Genomic DNA, 24,282 nt, shown 5'->3' on the forward strand with positions numbered 1-24,282 from the left:
CATTAAATAGTGCTCTTATACTGTATATCTAACCAAAGTTGAATGAAATCCATCATTCTGTTCATACAGTAGCCATCCGGATGGCCCAGTAAAGGACATGAGCACAACAGCACCCTCTTCAGTGATACTCAAAGGGGAGGTTTATGGGCCAGCTGTTGGTTCATGGCAATTTTCCAAGAAGAATAGAAACAACTAGACACAAAGACTGTGGCAGCCCTTGGCACATTAAATACGGTAACTCTGCTGGTTCCTCACATCAGAGAGCATAGGAGGCACCACACAGTTCCCAGCAACTGATACATAGAGCCATGCTTCATTTTTTACTGTAGATGTCTATAGATCAAGGATGGAAATCATGCAGTATTCTAGGTGGTCCTGGAGATCTACATACTTCCATCAGTTGTGACTAATATAGGCAGTGGTGAGGAAAGGTGTGAGCTACAGTCTAGCAACCCCTGCATGATTCTCACTCTTTCCATAGACAATGTTTCTTCCTTTTTTATTAATTTCTCTCTCTGTGTGTACACTACATGTGTTGCCAGTTGTTGCCGATCTTCTGCAGAAACTGATTTTAGCCTACTCTACTATTGCATTTTGCCACACTGCCAGTTTCTACACTTATGAATTAATCAGCAAGCAAGCACAATTATCTTGTTTGTAAAGGTTATTTTGAAGTTTTGGATGTTGTACAGCAATAGAAGCCACCTGGGTAATAACAGACAGAACAGTTGATTTGCATGTATAAAGGTACCATGGATGAGAAAGAGGTCCCCAGAGCTGCTGAAGTGGCTCACCACAGCGTTAACAGGAACCAAATGATAAGGAGTGATAAGGAAGACTCATTGTCTGAGACTTCAGAAGACATTTCCAGTGAGAAAGCAGAAACATTGGACTTCATGGACAAATAGAGAAAACCAGACTAGATGAACTGATACAGAGTAACAGGTTAAGGGAGCAAGCAAAGAATTCTAGGCTAGTTGAATACATAGAAACTTCAGGATAGATGGCAAATAGAGAGACCTGAGTTAGATGAACAACAGTGACTGGGCTTGGTGGACAAATAGAACGGATGGATCACAGAAACCAGGGTTGGTAGACAAATAGAGAACAGTGATAACTAGTTATTTGACCATGTTAGGTGGGCAAATAGAGAGAATAGAACTAGATAGATATCAGAGATCACGTTAGATAGATAAATAGAGAGGACTGGTCTGAATGGATAACAGAGAATACAGGGCTGGATAGACAAAAGGGAAAGCACTGAGCTAAATTGGCCTGGCCTGGCCTGACCTAAAGCAGATTTCTGAATTTATTATAGAAAAAGGTACCAGAAGTAGTGCATGATAGATAATAACAGCACCCCTTTCCCTCCCCATCCTTCTCAATTTTTAATGAGGCTCTGTATTAGTTGTCATTCTTATCTTCCCTGGTGATTAGCTTGAGAAGCAAACTCTTTCAACATGTGCAGCAAAAAACATTCTGCCGAGGTGCTGACCTTTGCATTTTTGATAAACTCGTTTGAGAATGAGTCCCAAGACCAAAGACATTGTTGGATCAATCACACTGGAAGGAGAAATATTTTTTGGCCTGACCAGTTAATGTGCAGCTAATGAGTTGTATGGTGTGCACATTAACCTCAGACCTCAGGTGTTTTAGATGCAAAACACACAGCCAAATCACCCCTGGGGCTTTGAAAGAAAGAAAGGGAAAGAAACATGCACACCATGCTGGCACCTTAATTGAAGTGGGCCATTGAAACAGCAATGCAGAATGCAGGTTTACTGCTTGTGCAGAATAATCAAAGAAGGGAAAACAAGTCATTTTCTGTCCCTTGCTCTTTTATTACTTTTTTTTTTTTAAAAAATGCTGTTTCATAGAACAAATTTATGGGCTGTGAAATAGGAAGGAACCTCAACATTAGATGTTGCAGCACAATGACTTTATTTAAGCATGCTGTTCAGGCATTGTTTTAGTATTACAGGACATTTTGATAGATTTCACATCCTAGACAAGACTTCCAATTAATTTATATCATTAAATTTAGAAATCTGGTGAAAACTGGTGGGCACTTTTCTTGGTCCCATCAGACAGAAAACTCCTAATAGTAGTAAGATCATTGTAGGGCAAGAGTGTGCCATGCATGAAAACATAGACATTGTCACATTCAGAGTGCTATATGACATGGCATACCTGCCAATAGAATCTGATTTTCCTCCCATATTCACCAGTTTAATCTGACCCTTCATTTGGGGAGAAAAATTAATGATTTTTTAATTCAGAAAAATGCAAGAAACATCCCAGGAATGTCTTTGGATCTTGGTTACAGTGGACCCTCATTATGTGCTGGAATTGGAATCAGTGTGTGGATACCGAAAAACTTGGATGGTCAAGTCCCTACTAGTTAAATGGTGAAAGGCAGCACTGCAAGTGATGGCAAGTCCTGGCCGGTAGGAACATATGGATGGATAAATTCTTTGTGATCCCCAACTTCTGGGAAGTAGAGTTGTCGACTTCCACATGCAGAAGTCCCTTCTTGGGCAGGGCACAAAGGGCTAATCTGTGATTTTATGCTCTGTTCAAAAGCCTCCTGTATAATACAACATCCTCAAACTTTGGGAAGAATTGATAAACATGTTGCGAAGTAAACATTAATCATAACCTCTCACTTCTGGGGGACACATGGGCTTCTTGAAGGCTGGAAAAGCACCCCTCCAACCACCATGGTCTGAAGGTTCCCCCTTTATGCTGCAGATTGAATCCGTTTGATACAGTTTTCTGCCCATTGTCTCTTGCAAAGATCCTTGCTTAGCCAAAGCAAAAAGTATTCTATTGTACCCAGCACCACGCCCAATGCAAATTAAGGAACATAGGCCAAATATCTTTTAAAGCAGAGTGTATATGTGAGGGTGAACTTCCCCGAATCTTGCCAAGGACATGCTTAAAATTTAGGACTTCTTGATAAATACGTACCTGTTTGCCAATGGAATTTTTTTATTCCACCCAGGTGACGAGATAACTTCAGTTTATAGAAAGAAAGAAAGTTTTTCTTATTAAATGAAGGGTGTTTCATGTAGGACCTGGAGACCAATTACAGTAAGGATCACCACTTTAGCCTATGACCTGGTTGACACTATTATAGATTTTTCAAGTGTCAGCTGCAAAGAGAGCTGAGCTGAAATGCCTGTTCCTGAATTTTGCTGCCACATTTTATCAATCAGAATGGGAAAAGGTGTTTTAGTGAAATGGATGGGGAGAAGAGGAGGGAAATGGGCTCATTAGTGAGATTGTAAAATACTGGTTTTTGTTGGGTCTCCAAACATGAAACAGACCACTGCCACCGTATTGTAGCTGATGCGTCATCACTTATCACTGCCAACAATGGCAGCTGCAATAACATTCTACAACCCTCCAGAGGAGTGGGAAATGGGGAAATGCTTCCCTCTAGATTCTAGAAATGTGCCCATCCTAGATTTAAACTAACCAGAAACCACACCATCCAAGCACAATGAATATATTCAATCTGTTTGTGGCCACACAAAAGGAGGATAAGTTAGTGGGGTACAAGTTGAGCATCCCTTTTCCAGAATTCCAAAATCTATAATTGTCCACATTGGTGGCTGAGATAGTGACACTTCTGCTTTCTCATGGTTCAGTGTACAAAACCTTTGTTCCAAGCATAACAATATTAAAAATATGGTGTATAAAAATGATATCTTCAGGCTATGTGTATATGAAATTTAATTAAATGTTGTATTTAGACCTAAGCCCCATCTCTAAGATATTTATTATGTACATATGTCCATATATGGGTATTTGAAAATCCAAAATAAATAAATATCCAAACTCCAAAACACTTTTAGTCCAAAGCAGTGGTTCTCAACCTGTGGGTCCCCAGGTATTTTGGCCAACAGGGACCCACAGGTTGAGAACCACTGGTCTAAAGCATTTTGAATAAGACATATTCAATTTGTATTTAGTAAAGCAGAGTTCATATTGCTTATTTGAAGAATGTTCAATGATTATTTTTAAGTTTCCTAAAAATCACAAATAGGAAATGTGTGGCTCTCCAGATCTTGCTAGACTATAACTTCCGTCAGTCGTAATCAACAAAATTAATGGTGAAATATCATGGAGGTTTCAACCCAGCCTCCTCTTAAAGGCTACATATTTCCTCTCTCCTGCTTAGTGTTATGTACAAAATGGACGATCTGAACCAAAAAGCGGGGGAAATTGTTGTTAAAAGCTTTCAAGTTCAAGCTAGGACTGGGTTTGGTGAGATAAATGATTCTTGTGTAGCCTCTATCAGCCATGAGCTGATTTAACTGCAGCCCAGTTAGTCCTGGGCTCAGATCCCAACAAACACAATGTTCTCCTCTCTCCCATTTACTTCAATTTAAGGATTAGGAAAAGAAAACAAACAGTGTGCTCTAACCACACACTAAAGGAGGAATGGTCTGAGCTGAAATAATCTGACGGCAGCAGGATGTACTTGGAAACGCGAAAGGTTAGAAGAGGCACAATGCTGCCCTGCCAGTTGCTTGTTCCAGGCTTCTGTGGCCGTTCCAAATGACTGATAAGAACCAAAAAATCTTGCATCTTGGAGGAGGGATGAAAACTGAAAAGCCCAAGGCAGCAAATGAATGTTGGCTAAGTTCTCCCAAAGCTTTCTGAACAAACTCCATATCTACATGAAGCCAGAAAGTGGGACATGAGGCCAGGGCATATGTGGAACTTGAAGGGGGACAAGTAGGGCAGGCAGATTAAAAGCAGCCATCAGAAAGAAAGGGAAATGTTATCAGGCCCAGTTCAGAATTACTTCAAACTGGAGCTCTCCAGAACATCATTCAGAGACTCTTTTCTCAGCCTTGTTATCTGAAATTCTTTAAGCAATGACATCATGAATGTTTGAGCCTGGGACCTTTGGCCTCGCTCAGTTGATGTCTGCCTCATGAAACCTGTTGAAGGAGGACAGATGGAGAAGAAACCATTTGAACATATGAGCAGCCAAGCATCACAGAGAGGGATGAATGGAAGGTTATTACAATGGATCTAATATATTTTAGGAACAAATAAGCAACAAGTAGTGAAAGATGTCTTTGAAGGAGCATGCAGTGTGAAATGGTCTCCCCTCAATCTTGCCCTGATCAAGAGAAAGCTAGGAATTTTGAACATGGAAGAGTACAGAGGTTAAAAAAGCAGCAGGCAGATAGTAACACAGAGCAATTGTCAGGACCAGCCTAAACATTTCAGACACATTGCCATCCGCACGTGTCCCAAACTATGGATTAGAACATGCAGATTTTATTCTGGTACTGTTAGACATCATATTCTATAATTTTCTCTCTTCATGGCTTGTGTATCCAATCCAACTGAGAATAAATTCAGAAATCAACCTATTTGACAAGACCTTTGATTGTGTGAGAAAAGAAGATGTGAGGCATCACAACTGACAACACAGTGTGAACTGAGGCTGAAGATTTATCAACTGATTCCATTTGTTTGATACATAGCATCTTTTCTTAAATTGAGGCAGTTCATGGGAATATTTAGATGGGTAATATGCACCCTCCAGATGTTATTGAACTGCAAATCCCATAACTCCTCACCAATGGTTGTGCTGAATGAGGCTGATAGTTTCCAAGACTGAAATAGAGATGCCAGGGATTGGACCTTGAACTTTCAGCATGCAAACTAGTTTTCTGCCCTGAGAAAGTAAGAAAGAAAGCTGAACTACACTGGTCTTAAAGAGAGTATAGAGAGTTGAGAGCCAAGCACTGAAGACCCTTGATCATCTATTTCCGAAGTAAACTCCTTGACCTTTAGAATGAGAACCTCAGTTTTGTCTTGAGAGATGTATCTCAGGTACACAGCTATGATCTGTCTCCTGATACTAATGTGATGTTGTGGTTTGAGTGTTGGACTATGACTCTGAAGACCAAGGTTTGAATTTCTGCTTGGCCATGAAAGCCCACTGGGTGACTTTGAACAAATGTCACACTCTCAGCTCCAGAACATCCTTTGATAGCTTTGCATTAGGGTCACAGGGAGCTGGAAATGACTCAAAAGCACCCAACAATAGCAAAAACTCCAACCCACCTTCCCAGTATGACAGCCCTTGCTAGATGCCCACCCTCTTATATTTGGCTACATATATAACCTTTTTGGTTGTGCCCAGAAAGTCATCTGGCCTTAAACCAAAACTACGTATTACATTAAATATGAAGTTTGCAGTTTTTAGATTTGTTTCATTTTCTACTGAGCATTTGTGTTTTATCACCAACCAGTTGTATTTTAAAATTGAGCTCTCTTTCCTCACATGAAGGTTATAAAGAAGATTTTTGTTGTTATGTGCCTTCATGTCCTATCCAACTTACACCAACCCTAAGGCAAATCGATCATAGAGAGTGTGATTGGCCCAAGGTTATTCAAGGGGCTTCCATGATGAAGCAGAGACTTGAATCTTGGTTTCCAGAGTCATCGTCCAGCACTCAAGCCATTACACCATAAGGAAAGAGAAAGTTCTCCATTAGCCCCAGAGGGGCATGTTTTTTAAACAAAAGATACCAAGTAGTTTAAAGTCTAAATTGTTTCTTGCACATTTCAGAGGCGTTTCCCACAGCTGCCTTGAATATTTACTAGAATAACCAGCAGGCCTGGCATGTGGTTTGGGATCATATCCAAAAGAATGAAAAGATCTCCCAGATATTTAAAATACCAAATGGCACCTGTTACCTCAAATGACTCATGACCAGTGAGCTGATTCTCAAAAGTGATCTGGCTCAGATAGGAGATTTAATTTTTAATATAAATATTGTTACTGAACACTTTCAAACAAAATAACCCTTGGAACATTTCTGTTATGTCTGAAATATACATACAAATAAATAAAATAGAACATAACAAAACACAAATTAACTAAATTATAAAACTAAATAATTTACAAACAACCCCTCCATAAGTGGTTCTGCTCCACTATTCGATAAACTTCCTTTAAATGGAAACAAGTTTTCTACTTCTACTTGAATGTGCTTTTTTTCTATCTAATGAATCCAGCAGTTACTATATTACCCCATCTCTGTTCAAAACATTTAGCATTTAATGGCCTGCAGTTTCAAGGCCTGGCTGGTAGCTGCCTGGGGGAATCCTTTGTTGGGAGATTTTAGCTAGCCCTGATTGATTCTTGTCTGGAATTTCCCTGCTTTTTGAGTCTTGCTCTTTAGTTACCGTTCTGATTTTAGAATTTTTTAATACTGGTAGCCAAATTTTGTTCATGTTCATGGTTTCATCCTTTCTGTTGAAATTGCTCACATGCTTGTAGATTTCAATGGCTTCTCTGTGTAGCCTGACATGGTGGTTGTGAGAGTGGCCCAGCATTTCTGTGTTCTCAAATAATATGCTGTTGGTTCATCAAGTGCTCTGCTCTGGCTGACTTCTCTGGCTTAATTAGCCTGCAGTGCCTTTCATGTTACTTGTACTACCTTTGGTGGTCCCTCTGTAGACTTGATATTAGTTTTATGGTTAGATGTTTTTGTTTAATACCAGTATTAAAAAACTCTAAAATCAAAACAGTGGATGGGAACCAACACTCTGAGGGCAGAGGAGCCCCAAGGACGGCTAATGACTGAACAAAGGATGCCCCCCAGGCAAGAGACAAAACCTTTCCAATGCTAATTAGGGTGATTAACTGAAACATTAATGCTGGCTTCCCAGTGACCCTGGACTCTCCACAGATATATATATTTTCCTTTCCTTGCCTAGTTTATCCATACCTCACAACCTCTGAGGATGCCTGCCATAGATGTGGGCGAAACGTCAGGAGAGAATACTTCTGGAACATGGCCACACAGCCCGAAAGACATACAACAACCGTGTGATCCCGGCCATGAAAGCCTTCGACAACACATTTTTTATTTAATAGTTGGGAACAAATTCTAATTGGCAGGGCTAAGATGGAAGTAGGAGCCAGCATTGTGTAATGATTTGAGTTTTGGACTAGAATTCTGGAGGCCAGGGTTCAAATGTTTGTTCAGCCTTTGATCAACTGAAGCTTTTTCAGGCTAAAGGGTTTCCCTTAGAGATGCCATAAATAAAAAAATGATTTGAAGCCACACATCAATAACCAACAAGTGGTCAGGGAGGGAGCTCATACTGTTCAAGGGCTGCCTTGTACTGTAGCTTTTGTTGCTTTCTCATGCTGTATTGTGGGAGCTGAGATTACGACAAGGTGAATAAAAGGATAATGTATTTTGTGCCAAAGACCAGGTATTTGCATATTGAAAAATTAACAAATATAATGGTCTAGTTACTATTGAGAAAAGTGATATTGTTGAAATATTGTAAGTATCAGTATTTATTTGAGGGAATTTGAAAGTTATTTGTTTTATTCAGAACTACTGTATATACCTGGTATTGCATCACTGTCATTGGGACTGCTGCAGACCTACTTTCTTCATTCTCTAGCTCTATCTCATAATAATAATAATAATAATAATAATAATAATAATAATAATAATAATAATAATATCACCATTGGAACACTCTAGCAATGTGTTCCCTTATACACGTCACCTTTGTTTCTCGGTGACATCACAGTGAACCACTTTACCTAGCAACAACCAGTTCACTGTCTAACAACAGTCAGTGCAGTGACATCATAGTGGGCCACTTCACCTAGCAGCAGCATTGGTGGTACAGACAAATATTCTTGCCTCCTTTAATTTTTATATACAGGCAGACCTGAGTTACAAATGACTCATAGTTAAGCATGGGTGTGATACAAAAGGAAGTGAGAAATCTACCCCTTGGAAGGGAAATTCAGTCCTGAAAGTGTTATCATGGGGAAAAGGTATTTCAGTTGAAACTTTTATCACAAATCCTTGTTTCCACAACAAACCAATTTTTTCAAAATCTAATTATCACAGGGACAGAAAGTGCAGTGAAATCTATGGAACAGGGGCACAGATAGCAAAACACACACCACAGCGCTCTTAATCCTTCCCTTTGCTATCCAAAGCTATCTATTTGTCTATCTGTCTATCTGTCTATCTGTCTATCTATCTATCTATCTATCTATCTATCTATCTATCTATCTGGCTGGAGTTACACTTAAAAATGTACCTGTTCCAACTCTCATTCAAATTCAACTTAAGAACAAACCTACAGAACTTTTCTTGTTCATAACTTAGGGACTGGCACAAGAATCCCTGAAGGTTGCGGGACATTGCCCTGGGAGAGCTTAGATCCTGTAGAAATTCACCATGCTCCCCAGAGTCTTAAACTTGCCATTCAGAAAGCCATTTAAAATATGCAAATACCTAAATGTCTTACAGTGATCAAATATCGCAGATTCTTTACAAAGGCGAGATTAAATGTATTTCCCTCAGAGCTGCTAAGAGGTGGAACTCCTCACTCGCAAAGACTATGCCCCTGTGAAGGAAATGAAATAAAAACAATAGAACATATTTTATTGAAGTGCCACTATTACACAGTGCAACATAGCCTACTTTTATATCCAATTTTGTCCCACATGACCAGCCAAACCCCTGCAGGGGATTGTTAGATATCTTTTAGAGGACAAGTGCCACAGGGTGACCCTCATAGTGGCAAAATTCCTTGCAGTGGCAATAAAGCTGAGAAAGAAACTAACCTCGGATAGGGGTATTACTTGCAACCATGTATACTATGGACAGTGAAATGGGAGAATTTAATGACTGTTTGTTCACTGATGAGTCTATATAGACTCATGAATAAATGTTGTTGTTGTATATAGAATATTATAAGGAGAGGGGGTGGAGAGAGAGAGAAGAGAAGAGTAGAGAAGAGAAAAGAAGAGAAGAGAGAGAAAGTAGAGGCTTGTCAAAGAGACAATGAATTGTGTATCAAAAAATAGAAGCCTCACAAGATTAGAAATGCAAGTTGAAAGCCTTAAACTTTCATGTCCCTATTGCAGATAGCATGTAATTTGTTAATAGGATTTCCCTTGATAGATTGACAGCCTCAGCAATCTTCCATCGTTGAGTAATCTGGAAGAAAGAATACAGCTTTGCACTGTATCCATTTCTGGTATGCATATCTAATTCAGAACTCTGCATAAATGCCAGGTAGGAAAAGACTTTTTTTAAAAAATGAAATGACTTTTGCATTGCATAAACATGTGCTAAACGTCAAGAGTTGCCTGTCTGTCACCACTTGCAAGCTGGGGAAGGCTGGATATTTATCTCAGTTAATTGATTAAATTTAATAGGAAGGTAGATGTCACTTTTGCAGCTTGCAATCTTGTCATCTCTCATAAGCCAACCAGCCGAAGGATCTTGACTCTGACAGACTTCCCTGCTCACCCAAATGCCAAGAGTTTTGAAGGTGCCTCATCATAAATACATAAGAATTTGCTTCTGCAGAAAATGCCATAGCTTATTATGATTGTAGAGAACCCATTTTAATTTCCCCCCTTATTTTATTGTTTCATTCCTAATGTTGATATTCCATCTATTTTGCCAGTGAGAGCAGGGCAGTGTACATGGCCATCCTCCTTTCTCCTACTATTTTCCCAACAACCATGTGAGGTAGATCATGTCAGATTACCAAACAGAAATGTTTTGGCAATTTAAGGAGGTGATGCTCTCAGAATAAGGTTAATTTCAGATTGAAGTGCAACAGCAATGAGGGTTAAATAGAAAAAGACATCTCTGTCCCCAAAGTTTCTCGTTGGCAGCCAAGTAGCTTTTTCATATGGCAGAAGTGGTTTTCACTGACACCACTTTCCCATTCTTGCAGCAATTATGGTCAATTTATTCCTGGTCCTCTGGTGCAATTATGGCATCATAGCAAGAGCAAGAAACTGAGCCAATGTAACCAAGTACATTTTATGGTTTGAACTTAGATCTCCAAAATCCCAGTTGAATATCATAACTACGTATTAGAACACATTGAATCCCTTATTGTGAGAGGAATAAGTTGTTATTATTGTTTGCCTTCAAGTCACTTCCAATTTATGGTGATCCTAAGGGTTACAGGGGCTGAGGGTATGTGACTTGCTTGAGGTCACTCCATGAGTTTTCATGGTTGAGCAGGGATTTGAATTCTTGTCTCCAGAGTCATAGTCCATAGTATCATTGTTCTTCCATTTTTTGTGTGTTCCTCTGTGCCAGCTGGAGAACCCTATGGTCAGAGTTCTAACTCATGCAGAAACACATATGTACAATAAGCCCTTGGTATCTGCTAGGATTTGATTCCAGGAGCCTCTGTGGATACCAAAATCTGTGGATGCTTCAGTCCCGGTATATACAATGACATAGTAAAGTTGTGGCCCTTAAAAAGATTGCAAAATCAAGTTTTGCTTTTTGGAATTTTAAGAAAAATATCTTCAAGCCACGGATTGATTGAATTCATGGATACCGAATCTGTGGATATGGATTACTGGCTGTATAGGTTCACCATTACAGATGCCAATTTGTAGTGTGGTCCTCTGTGCCAACCGATTGATTGTTGGAAGTGAAGAAGCATCAACAATTGTATATAGAGCAATTGGGAACAGAGAGAACCTTGCTGTCTTGTTTAACCCCATTATTTCTTAGATCTAAGCAGCTTAAGGTGCTACTTGATTGCAGGTAGAGGTGCTTTGCCCTTCTTTCACAAAATATTTAGTCCTTTGTAAACCCCCCCCCCTCCTTTTTTTTTTTTTTTTTTGAGAAGGGAGCATCATGAGTCTTCTGTGCCTCAAGATGCCCAGAAATCCCAGCCAGTTTATCAGCTGTTAGGATTTCTGGGAGTTGAAGGCCAAAACATCTGGGGATCACAGGTTGAGAACCACTGCCTTTGTTGGCACTGCTGCACTCTACTCTGCTATAGATTCCAAATATTTACAATGATCAGGGCTCCAACTCATGCAGAAATGTATATCTACAGTGAGCACTCAATATCTACTGGTCCTGTCATGATCCTGACCCCTAAACACTTTCCTCCAATTTATGTTTAAAGCACTGTACAGTTATATTTGTGAGTTCATTAGTCACCTTGTCACACTCCTGTGTTCTCCTGGGATATTCACGCTCCAACACAAAAATGGCAGCCCTGCTGAAACTGTAATGTCTTCCTCCCTCTTTGCCCTTCTCAATTGGCATCGCTTGTTTTCTTCGTAAGCTACTTAACAGCCATTCCTACTGTGCCCTGTGGGGAATTTTGTATGCCTTGGCTAGTGGCCAGATCTGATAGCAACAACACAAGCCTGTATTGTAGTGCATATTGGGATCAGGAAGAGATTAGAAATGAAAACGGCAGCCGCTCACATCTTTTCATTTTCCTCTTGAAGTAATTCTCCAAGTATTGCCTCCTTCATTGCTATCAGGGTTAAAGATGTAATGCAGCCCCAATTTCCTGCTGTGCAGGAAGTACCAAAATCTTGTGTTTATGGCTGTCCGAGCTAATCAGGTCCAGCGCTGGCAATGTCTACTGCACTCTCAGTGAGTTTGAGTGGTTATAAATACAGTTTGGAGAAGGACAGAATATAAGTGTCGGTTTTGTGCAATGCTTTTCTGCACAGCAGCTTCATTTCCTACTGCCAATTAAATTTTATTGTTTTTATATTCATAACTTCAACTACAATATTTCTCTTTTAAACAAAAAAAATGCAAGCTTCAAGATGAGAGATTGTAGTTCCCCAAGTATTATCTTTTCAGAATCAATCCGCACAGAATTTAGATCTATAGCATAGCCACCTTGGGCCCTGTCCAAGGAGGAAGGCATGGTAAAACTTAAATGACTAGTCTAGTGTAGGTAATAAAGGTAAGTAAATAATTTCTGGGTTTGGAAGGGGGTAGACTTCTAGGTTTTTCTAGAGAGGGGGAATGGCCTTGAAGGCACCAAGGATCTAGAACATGAATGAAGAACACCAAGGAATGCCAAGTGCTATAGGCTATATTTCAGAGGAAGGCAGTGGCAGATCACCTCTTGAGTTTTTTTTCCCCTAAGGCTAAAGACCTTGTAAAATTACAACTCCCAAGATTTAACAGTGTTAAGCCACAGCAGTTAAAGTGGTGTCAAATTACATTTATTCTACAGTGTAAATGCACCCCTAGAATAAAAAAAAATCACAACTTTAAAAAAATAATACATCAATATACATCTTGTTTAATATACAGGCAGTCCCTGAGTTGCAAACATCTGACTTATAAATGTTTCATAGTTAAGAACTGGGGTGAGACAACAGGAAGTGAGAGAAATCTACCCCTAGGAAGGGAAATTCACTCCTGAAAGAGTTCTCATGGGAAAAGGCATCTCAACTGAAGCTCTAGCACCAATCCTTGTTTCCACAACAAGCCATTTTTTTTCAGACTCCAACTATCACAGGAATAGAGTAAAATCTTCTGAACAGACAATAAAATAAACACCACATGGGTGTTAACCGTTCCCTATGCTATCCAACATACATACACACACACACACACACACACACATATATATTCACTCAAACCTTTCCTTGGCTTTTGGGCAAATGTTGCATCTTGGAGTCATGTTGGGCTACACAGTGGTTCTCAACTGGGGGGTCCCCAGATGTTTTTGGCCCACAACTCCCAGAAATCCCAGCCATTTTACCAGCCGTTAGGATTTCTGGGAGTTGAAGGCTAAAAACATCTGGGGACCCCAGGATGAGAACCACTGGGCTAGAATAAATGACAAAGCACCCTGATGATGACACTCAGATTGAAAATTCCACACATCCAGAGACCTGTTTAGTTTAGATCCAGACAGTAATTACTTTAAAAACATAGCTATCAGTGGTGGCATTCTTATGTATTTATTTATTACTCACTTTGAAGTAACCAGGAATATGTTTTAGCAATGTTGTCACTCACTTTTAGCTATGAGGAGAGGTGGGTAAGAAATAAGATTATTATTATTTCATTCTTCCTTGTTGTTTATATTGCAATGCTTACAGGCTGCTACAATCTGCCAATACCATTTGTTGACATTGAGGCTCATGCTTCCTTTTCTCTTCTCCAGGTGGTTGGGGAAAATGATAAGCATTGGAAGGCAGTGCTTGTAGTACTGACTGAGAAGGACCTCTTGATGTATGAGAGCATGCCACGGATCAAGGAAGCCTGGTTTAGTCCTCTTCATTCCTACCCCTTGCTGGCCACCAGGTACCTATTGTTATTTAAGCATCCGTTTAAAGAAATAAGTTTTTGTTACTAGTTTATCCAAATAGTTTTTGGTCCACTTCAAAGTCTCTGTCTACCTCATGGGTTGCCAGTTGCTTACAAAAATTAACAGTAAGATCATTCCTAACTCTATGCTTTCACCTTAAAATTTTGACACAAAAGGGACAGAGATTGGTGGAGAGAATTAAAAAGCAAATTTCTGTCAGGAATGGGGAAAGTATGGCCCTTGGACTCTCAAAGCCATCCTGAACCTCCAAACCCACAAAAGACTTCTTTTTAAGTGCTATTTTTTTTTTGATATAAAATGTCTCCAAAATGTAGTCAGAGCTTTTTCAAGTCTGTGCAAACATGCAAGGTCTCCTTCTGGACCTCTAAACTCCTGGGCTATGGTAAACTCTCATTCAGATCCTTTTCTCCTTCAGTTTCTTCCCTAAAATAGTGATAGAAAATAATGTAACATCACTTCTATTCACCATTTTGAAGGAGAAATTGAGGAAAACAATGGGATCCCGACATGTTCAATTCATGCACTTCATACATATGATTGTTTTTTGGGGGGTAGGGAGATGAGGATTAATTGAACTCTTTATGTTTATGTGCTGCTTTTGGAGACAGATCTTTGCTGTTTGAGTCTCCTACATCATTTTTCTATGTAAATAACTTCAACATGGAAGCATTAGACTTCTTGTTATAACTCTTTCTGGAATTAATATTGCTGGCATCAATGAAGCAGCTTGGCCCTGTACATTGCCAAGTCCTTAAAAATATTTATAACATTAAATCGTCTTTTTCAATTCCCTCTTCATGCTCCTTTTTTTGGCCACTTGTTTCCTCCAGGGAAGCATAGTTATGATAAGGAATATATTTTCCAGATGGATAGGGGACATCAGAGGAACAGAGTTATCAGAATGAAGAGAATTATGAGAAGTAAAACAAGAACAGAGTAGAGAAGCATAAAGATTATTAGCTAAGCACCGATGAGAACGAGTTTATGACAAACTTTAAACAACTTGTATTTGTTTATTTTCACCCTGGCATGTTTAAAGATACTCAAATCTCATCACAGTTACAAAACACTCAGCAATCCAAGGGTGTGTGTTATTTCTTGCATATTTCTTGCCTTCTGTCCAAGATTCTGAGAGTGACATTTTAGCTTTAGAAGAAGTTTGGTTTAAGGAGCAGTGGTTAAAATCCATTGGTAAAAGCTTTTGACTCAACCTAACCAACATCATAAGTTTAATTGTTCTTAAGTATTTTTAGGTTGCCTAGTTCTAATGGAAATGTGCAACAAGAAGGGAAGCAATCCAAAATTCAATAAAAAACTAAAATATAATGCAGAACAAAACCCACTTTGAATAAGTAAACACAATTTAAAGTTAGGTCAGATGAAAAGGTATGGCAAAATTAAAATGGTTTTAATACTAAATGACAACAGAGAAGGCACTCTGAAGCCAGGGTCTATCAGTGAAAAGGACTTCAGTCCAGGAGGTATATAACACAAATCACATGGTGGAGACATTGGACTTGAAGACAGAAAGGTCTGGATAAGTAGATTTAGAGAGGAGATCATATAGGCACACAGGTCTGTAGAAAGTCATAGAGAAGAAAAATCAATTCTTTGAAATTGGCCCAGAAATTGACTGAGAGCCAGTAATTGAGCAAACCAGTGCCATGATGTTCTTATGACCATGCTTTTTCAATCAAACAAAGAATGGGAGGATACACTGCCCACAGGTCGTGAAATGAAGGAGCTCAAAATGAAACTCATTCAAGAGAAAAGCAGCACATTAAGTACATAAATAAAACCCCTATATCCACGGGGATATGTTCTAGGGCTACATGTGCATATGCAACACCATAGGTATCGAATGAATAACTTCCAGTGAAAATATACTATAGAATCATGTTAGAGGACCTAGGACATGCCTGGAGTGGATACCTCTCTGAGCCTCACTGGGTTCTCCAGCAGAACTCTGTGGTCAACGTCCAGTTGAAATATACCATAGAATTACCTGGAGGGCTTAGAAAATGCTTAGCGAGGGCATATATAGTCAGATGTGGTTAATGAAACTGCGGGTACTGATCCCATGAATACAAGAGTCATACTGTACTGATGTGTGCAATGCTAACAGGAATGGCGAATGCCACTGGGATTTTGTGGCATTAAACTCATCAAATACAAAGTCATATATCCGATTATAAACATTTAGCAAAATTTAGCTGAGACCAATGGTGGCTTACTAGTATGTGTACAATTTATGACCAAAATGTTTAGCCTTCAGGAGGTACAGCACTACATATAGTATGTAGCAACTATTTTCTATCTTATATTCTGGTTGTATCCTGTTGATTATATTTTTAAAGGCCATTTCCTATAAGCTCTGCACATGCTAACACAAGTAACGTAATTATCTGAGTTTCACCTGAGGCATTTTGTTGCTTGAAGTAGTTGGAACCTTTTCCTCCTTACTCATAGTATCTAAAGTTAGCTGAGATATTTTGGCATATCAGACTGAACATTCCATAAATATCCCTCCTCCCACTAAACATAAAATGCAAAAAATAAATCACTAGCATTTACTACTATTTCACATCTCAAATGTGCCAGAGGTGGCTGCCTCACTCTTGAAAGTAGAGGGCCTGCCCTGATAAATATATAGTGTTTTAATGGTCAATAAAGTACTAGCTGTTGACATGAGGCTCCATCTACTGCCAGTGGCCTCCCACCAACGTCTGAGCGCTTGGTGGCTTAAGGAACACTCTCATGTTACTAGCTAAAGCTGGCTACACATAGTGCTAACTTCTAGGCTAGTCAGTGAAGCATTTCTTACATAGCTGGGGAGAACAAATTGAGATGAATGTGGAGAAAGCCTCACCATTGACCCCAATGGGGTCTTATCTCACAACAATGCCGAGAACTCCATGTTGTGAGGAAATAGTGCAAGTTTGTTTATTGGTTTCATATTTCTTCTTTCTCCTGACATGGGATCCAAGGCAGAACACAACGTTAATTTAGAACGCATATGCATAATCTAAGGGATCGTATATTATAATTCTGGGTATAGATAGTTTTGTACAGGGGTGCCAAGACCATTTTTACCGAGGGCCATACCCTTCAAAGGGCCGTTTGTAATTTTAAGACTAATTTTAAGGCACCACCCCCTATGCCAAGCACTAACTATGTTTTCAGTGTCTGCAGCATTTGAAATGCCAAAAACACAGTCAGGACTGGGAATTGCAACCCAACAGCACTTATAGAGGAGGCAAGCCTTGTTTTCTGCTTCTCTGGAGACTAGGTCACAGAGCCAGGGTTTCAAATTGCAGAGATTTAAATTGTTAAAGAGATTCCACCTAAACACTTGGAAGAACCTCCTGAGATTAAGAGCTGTTTGTCAGTGGAATATGCGTCTACCTGGGAGCCCAGTGGAGCCTTTCTCTGGAGGTTTTTAAATTGAGGCTGGATGGCTATTTGTCGAGAATGCTTGATGTGTTTCTGCCTGACAGGATGGGTTTGGACTGAATGGCCCATGTGGTCTCTTCCAACTATAGGATTCTATGTGGCTCTGAGATTGGGAGAAGGTTAAAGGCCATTTTAAAGTCAAGCACAAGCCTTGTATCTAAACTGAAATTCCCCTCTCCTGACTAAACAGATCAAGTGGCAGCCTTCCAGATGTGACTGTATCTCAACTGGAAGGCCAATCTTTATAGGCCACAAAAAGTTATATTAATGTTCTTTTGACATTCTTTTAATATCTACACACACATTCAAGTACTGATATGAGTTCTATATACATATAAACATGTGGGATTAGTCTTAGTGACAGCATAGGAGAATGACAGAACTTTTTGGCCAGCAGTTAATAATTCAAACATGTTAGTAACAGTGTGAGTCTAGAACAGCCACTTTTTTGTTTGGAGAGCAAGAAGGCTGTCTCAGGGCAACCATTCATGAAAGACAAACTAAAAGACCACAGGCATTTGTCTGTTCCCATAAGAACATGTGTGCATGCAAATGCATTTCCTCCACATGCACAACTTATTACTTGGGGAAATTATTCCACCGGCACACTGTGTACAGAAACAAAAAGCTACAGAAGTAATTCTCCAATGTTTTCATTGGTTTCATTCTGAATTTATTAGTTACTATTCACCACTGTCTGTGACACTGGACAATCCCATAGAGCAGTGATTCTTAACCTGTGGCATGTACTTTGGCCTACAACTCCCAGGTGTTTTGGCCTACAACTCCCAGAAATCTCAGCCAGTTTACCAGCTGTTAGGATTTCTGGTAGTTGAAGGCAAAAACCTTTGGGGACCCTCAGGTTGAGAATCACTGCCATAGAGCCATATTTGGCCTTTGACATTTCTTTTAATAATGCTTCTCTTTCTTGATGACCCAAACAGATGTACAAATCATATTTTTGTTGGCTTCTTCCTGAGCTAATATGTTGCCAACATCTACTCAACATGAGCAGTTAGGGTCCAACCCTGACCAAGACCCAACCCTGAGTTTGTACTAAGATAGCATTGTGGGGATGTTATACTTTTCCTTGTTCGCAACATAATACAATGCACAAACATTTTCAGAACTGTACAAAATCAGACCAAAAATTCCTAACAGACCTAAATTCTGAAAAATTAGTGGATTCAATGAAGATGAGCAAATATGACATATGACTCAGAAAATGACCATTTGCTATCATGGGCCATCTACAAGTCTCTTCTTCATATGCCCACCAATAGATTTGTGGGGATAACTAGCTTTTCTATGCCTCCTGCTGTCACCTCACACCAGCTACCTGGGAAAGCTTTCCCAGCTAAGTAACCCTCAATTGAACTCTTTTCAGTGAAAAATGAGGTTACTACAGAACTATCAGCTTCCCCAATTCCTTGTTCTGTGATATTCAGATGCAGTCTTTGTTCGTAAACAGTTAAAAACAAATACACAAAACCATCACAGGTCAGTTAATGTTTTGGTTTTCTCTTATTCTTGTAAATGCCTATAGCTATTTTACACATCATCCGAACACAAAACGAGAAATGCTTTTAACTGAATTGGCTAGTTTGAGAGGCTACAGTAACACAATCCCTTTAAGCTCCTCTTTCTCTCTCTTTAAACTATTAATATGTGAGAAAAGATGTTGTCAGTGGAGTCTCTTTCTGATACCACTTCGTTTTCAGAAAGTCACAGGGACAGTATAATCAAAACGGTTTGTTTGAAAATGCCACTTCTAACATTCATAATGTTTTTCAGCAGGATTAAAACTTCCAGAAAATGGGGTTATTTTTGAAATCTTTACATTTTATTCTTTTACACAGGCAAAAACTGTTTTAATATTGTAATAAGATTAATTCTACTCCAATATTTACTTTTTGTGTTTTCAATTATATTGCTTTAAGGTGCTTTAAGTCTAACTCTTGGGGCAAAAGCAAAATAATGATGGTAATGCAACTATGAAGTTGCTGCATTACTTTTTTTATGTAATGGAAGAGATGCTGCTGACCATGAGGACCTCAAAAAATAAAACTTGGGGGCTCATTGTTTATCTCAACTTTCTTCCTTTATTTTCTTTTCTTAATATACAAAGTAGTGACATTTCGCTATGCAAAAATGAGGGGAAATAAAAGTAAATTCACAATTATCCCTGCTGCCATCGCCATAGAGTAAGAAGAAACTGACAACAGAGAAACTGAATGGTGCTTTTGGTCAGTAATTCCACAGGTTTGCTCTGTAGAAACTAATGTAATGAGCATAAAATGCAAACAGGAAACTTGATCTTCATCACTGTGTGCCTTCGTTGGCTGGGGCTTACTTCTGAATAAACATTATGGGAAGACCTTGGCAATGGGAAAGTGTTCATACCCGATATTATAACATAGTATGTCGAGAGAGGGGGCTTGATTCTAGTTCCAGCTACTTGTGGTTTTCCCCAAAGTTTGACCACTGTAGGAAAATAAAATATGGGATTAGAGAGGCCTTTAGGATAATTCAGAAGCTTCTTCTTATGGTGTCTGTGGTTGGTTAGGGTTGACAGTTAAGCAATATGATACTGGTGTAGTGAGGGGGGTGACAACTGCAAAATAAGAACTCTGTCTTCAAAATAGGACTTCTCCCTTTGTGAAATTGAAATGTATTACCCAAATTTATAGCATCACAGTAACTTTAAACTTCAATGCAACATTTAAAAAGAGAATTTAGGAATCCAAAGAAAAGGGACAGCCAAGGGAATGTGAACATAGCAAATATAAGGCCTATAAGTGTGAATTATTTTCAGTGACTTGGTTTGTAATACTAAACATTTGGGGATTGAGAAGAAAATTTCATTTGAGGGCAGAATTATTTTGGATGGGATACCACCAATACTAGGTGCCACAAGTTATATATCAGAGGAAAGAACTGGCAAAACCAACAGTTCCCAACCTTTTTCAAGTCGCGACCTCATTTTATAGAGGCAAAGTGATCTATGATACATCAAAAATTACAGCTGTTGGCGCTGCTTCAGTGCTGACTATGGTGTCTGGACCTTACAGCACTGCTTGGCTCATGGTTGATTGCTCTTGGCTTGCTGCTCGGCTGGCCAAAGGGAAATAATGCAGTGCCCCGGGCCTCGGATTCCTGGAAGTAGGATCATTCAATTCGTGTTGAGATATGATTTATTGTGTTTCATAGAATTTGTTGGCATTGAAGAAAAATACTTTGCCATGCACAAGAAACAAAGACTAGGCACTGAGCGTGCATGTATAATTAAGAACTGCCCAATCACAAGCTGAGCAGACCCCGCATTCCATAGAGCCAATCACCAAACTGCATATGAACCTAGACCTCACAACAATCTAACCCAATGAATGAAAGATCGTTACACATTTACACAAACAAATTCTGTGAAGGATTATTCTATTACGTGTTTTTTTTTTTGCCATTTAAAAATTTTCATAGCTCACCATTGCCTGGTCACCCTAACAGAAAATCCTATTTGAGGTTGTGACCCATGGGTTGGGAACCACTGGATAAAACCATCTCTGAGTATTGTAAGAAAATGCTATGGAATTCCTGAGGTTGTAGTAAGTAAACAGGCAGTTTGAAGGCACATGTAGACTTAATCACTAGGAGAGGCATTACAACCTCTAAGATTAGAAAACCTTGAACCTGTGGCATCATAGAAAATAAGATCTGGAGTATAGCGATCTGGAGGATGTACACACTAGACAGGGACCTCAGGAAGGACAGATCTAATCTTAGGTCTGACGTTCCCTAAGGTGAAGCTATCTTGGCATTTTATTGACATGATCTGTTCAAAGAAGGGGGGGGGGTTCCTTTAGTTTTCTATGGCAGTGTAACATGCCTAAGGTTACCGAATAGCCTTCTATGCCTAAACAGGGATTTAGACCCTGGTCTTCAGAGTTGTAGCCCAACATTGACTATATCTCACTGGTCCAAACGGCATAAATAAAACTTACTTGGGAGAAGACATCCCAATTCCCCTCCCTGACATAATCCTCTGTCTTTGTGCAAAGAACATGCTCAAACTTTGAGTGACATTTTTGCACACAACCAATCCAGCTGGAGAAGAAAGATTAGTAAAACACTTGTGATAATCAGTTAACACATTCTTTTTGGAAGAGACCAATACATTCCACACTGACAAAATCATCTTCAAATTAAGCCACACTTCAAAAGCTGAGAGAAGCATCTCTCAGAATCCTAATTAATCCTGTCAGTGGCAACTTCTGAGTTCATTGGCGCCCCAGGAAATGTCCCACTTTCTCATCTCATTGCTTTACTGCTTCTAGACAGCACCATGGCTTTTGCGAGAAAACCTAGAATAACCTTTCTGAAGCAGTCACATCATGTCTTTGTTATAAATCCTAGCTTATTGTAAGTTTTGTAATTATCTCCCGATTTGTTTTTATTGTTTCTTCCTTGTTTTTTATATCTTACCATTTATGTATCCATCGATTGCTTGTGTGTGTGTGTGTGTGTGTGTATGTTACACACATACATATAGTACCATCAAGTTGTTGGTTGGTTGCTAGAATTTGAAATTGGGATCTAATATTTGCTAAGCATATGCTGTACCACTCAGCTGTGATCCATTCTTCTAATAGCGGGTTCTAATTTTATTCATTTGTTTTCAGGTTGGTGCATTCAGGGCCAGGGAAGGGCTCTCCCCAGTCTGGGGTGGATTTATCCTTTGCTACTCGCACAGGCACACGGCAAGGAATTGAAAGCCATCTCTTTAAGACAGAGACTAACAGAGACCTCTCGCTGTGGACAAGGAGCATCGTGCAAGGTTGCCACAATGCAGCAGAGCTCTCTATGGAAATCACAACTGGTGAGTGAAACCCACAGAAATTTGTGTGAAACTGTAGCAGATGTGAGGGTAGATTTTTGCTAAAGATTAGATGCTTCTTCTCACTTGGAGCCCCAGTGTTGCACACACACCTAAGAATAGATCCCATTGATCTCAATGTGAGTTAATTCTAAATAGACATGGGCTGGCATTCAATCGGTAGCATTATTGCTGTATGCCTTCAAGACATTTCTGATAGAAGTGTGTTTCTTATTCTTCTGAAATCAAAAACAGTCAAACAAGTCTAGGGCCAGGGAAATGGAGCAAAAAGGGAAGAAAAAAGCAAACTCAAATACAGTAGAGTCTCACTTATCCAACACTCGCTTATCCAATGTTCTGGATTATCCAACGCTTTTTTGTAGTCAATGTTTTCAATACATCATGATATTTTGGTACTAAATTTGTAAATACAGCAATTACTACATAGCATTACTGCGTATTGAACTACTTTTTCTGTCAAATTTGTTGTATAACATGATGTTTTGGTGCTTAATTTGTAAAATCACAACCTAATTTGATGTTTAATAGGCTTTTCCTTAATGCCTCCTTATTATCCAACATTCTGCCGGCCTGTTTATGTTGGATAAGTGAGACTCTACTGTACAAGTTCTTAAAGTTGCAGTTTTGCATTAACTATCTAGGATATTGCCACTTTTGATCTGTTAATGTACTGGCTACCATTGTATGGCAGATATTGGAGAAAAGGAGACAAAACATCGCTGGTCTCTCAGTTGTGCTGCTTCCCTTTTAGTTCTTCTGCTGAAGAAAAAAGTAAATCCTTGCATGCAAATGTTATGTTGAATATCACAGGGGAAAACCTTGAAGGCTGGACAGAGCTTTATGGGACTACTTGGTTTGAGTCCCAGGCATCATCATACAATGTCTTGACACCTAGAAATTTCTCAGACCTCCCTTATACTCACATGTCATACTCCTTCCCCTTCACACAAACAAGTTTCTTTGTTAGGTTTATTTTTTCTTTGTCCCAAATTGTGAATTCACAAAATCAGTATAGTCTATGTAGTTGACACCCACTGATTTTCAACTGCAGTGTAGCATTAAGGCAAAAATAAACGGGGTGGTGAATCAGCTCCAGATTTTAGTTCCAAGTTTTTAATGAGCTCTTGAAGACGGTGAACCAATTTTGGGGATAATCTTTGGGGGCTTGAATGGTTCCTTTAAAGTGAAATGAGATTCATCTTTGGTGTTCTTGGTGGTAGGCAATCAAATATTCTGGAACATTTCTTCTATGCTATCCTGCTGGTTTTCAATCAGTTGCAAACCAGTTAGTCTCTCAGTTGTTCTCTTTGTGATAGAGGACATCCCTTTTTATCCTGTTGTTCTTCAACCCTTCTGTTGGTTCTTGTCCTTGTTCAGCTTGCACCTATAAAAACCAGGAGTGCCGTTTGACCATCCATTATGACCATGGATTTTCTCTCACAACTGAACCTCAAGACGGTGCCTTTCCCAAAACTATTCTACAGTTTCCTTATGAGAAGCTAAAAATGTCCTCGGATGATGGGATTCGAATGCTTTATCTAGACTTTGGAGGAAAGGAAGGTGAAATTGTAAGTGTGTTTTGATTTGGATCTTCACTCATTTCACCACATAGTTCTGACTGTTGTTACATATGACACCTCAAAACTGTTATTACAAGGTAGCATTTCATTCATAGTTGTACTCTAAAACAAGTGCTGAAGAATCTGAGAAGGGCTTGGAGAGGAAATTCCATGCCATTCTTCCTAGACATCAAAAAATGATACTTTACATTCCTA

General features: G+C 39.3%; 1 protein-coding gene across 1 annotated transcript in view; it reads left to right on the forward strand.

The window, feature by feature from the left end:
* sntb1 (syntrophin beta 1) overlaps positions 1 to 24,282 on the forward strand; it is a 135,125-nt gene that overhangs the window by 105,851 nt on the left and 4,992 nt on the right. The window contains exons 4-6 of the mRNA XM_062980060.1: positions 13,999 to 14,138; positions 22,293 to 22,489; positions 23,885 to 24,075. Of these exons, the coding sequence (XP_062836130.1) occupies positions 13,999 to 14,138; positions 22,293 to 22,489; positions 23,885 to 24,075 (528 nt within the window). The remainder of the gene's footprint in view (positions 1 to 13,998; positions 14,139 to 22,292; positions 22,490 to 23,884; positions 24,076 to 24,282) is intronic.

The sequence above is a fragment of the Anolis carolinensis genome, chromosome 4, assembly GCF_035594765.1.
Source record: "Anolis carolinensis isolate JA03-04 chromosome 4, rAnoCar3.1.pri, whole genome shotgun sequence".
Classification (NCBI taxonomy): Eukaryota; Metazoa; Chordata; class Lepidosauria; order Squamata; family Dactyloidae; genus Anolis; species Anolis carolinensis.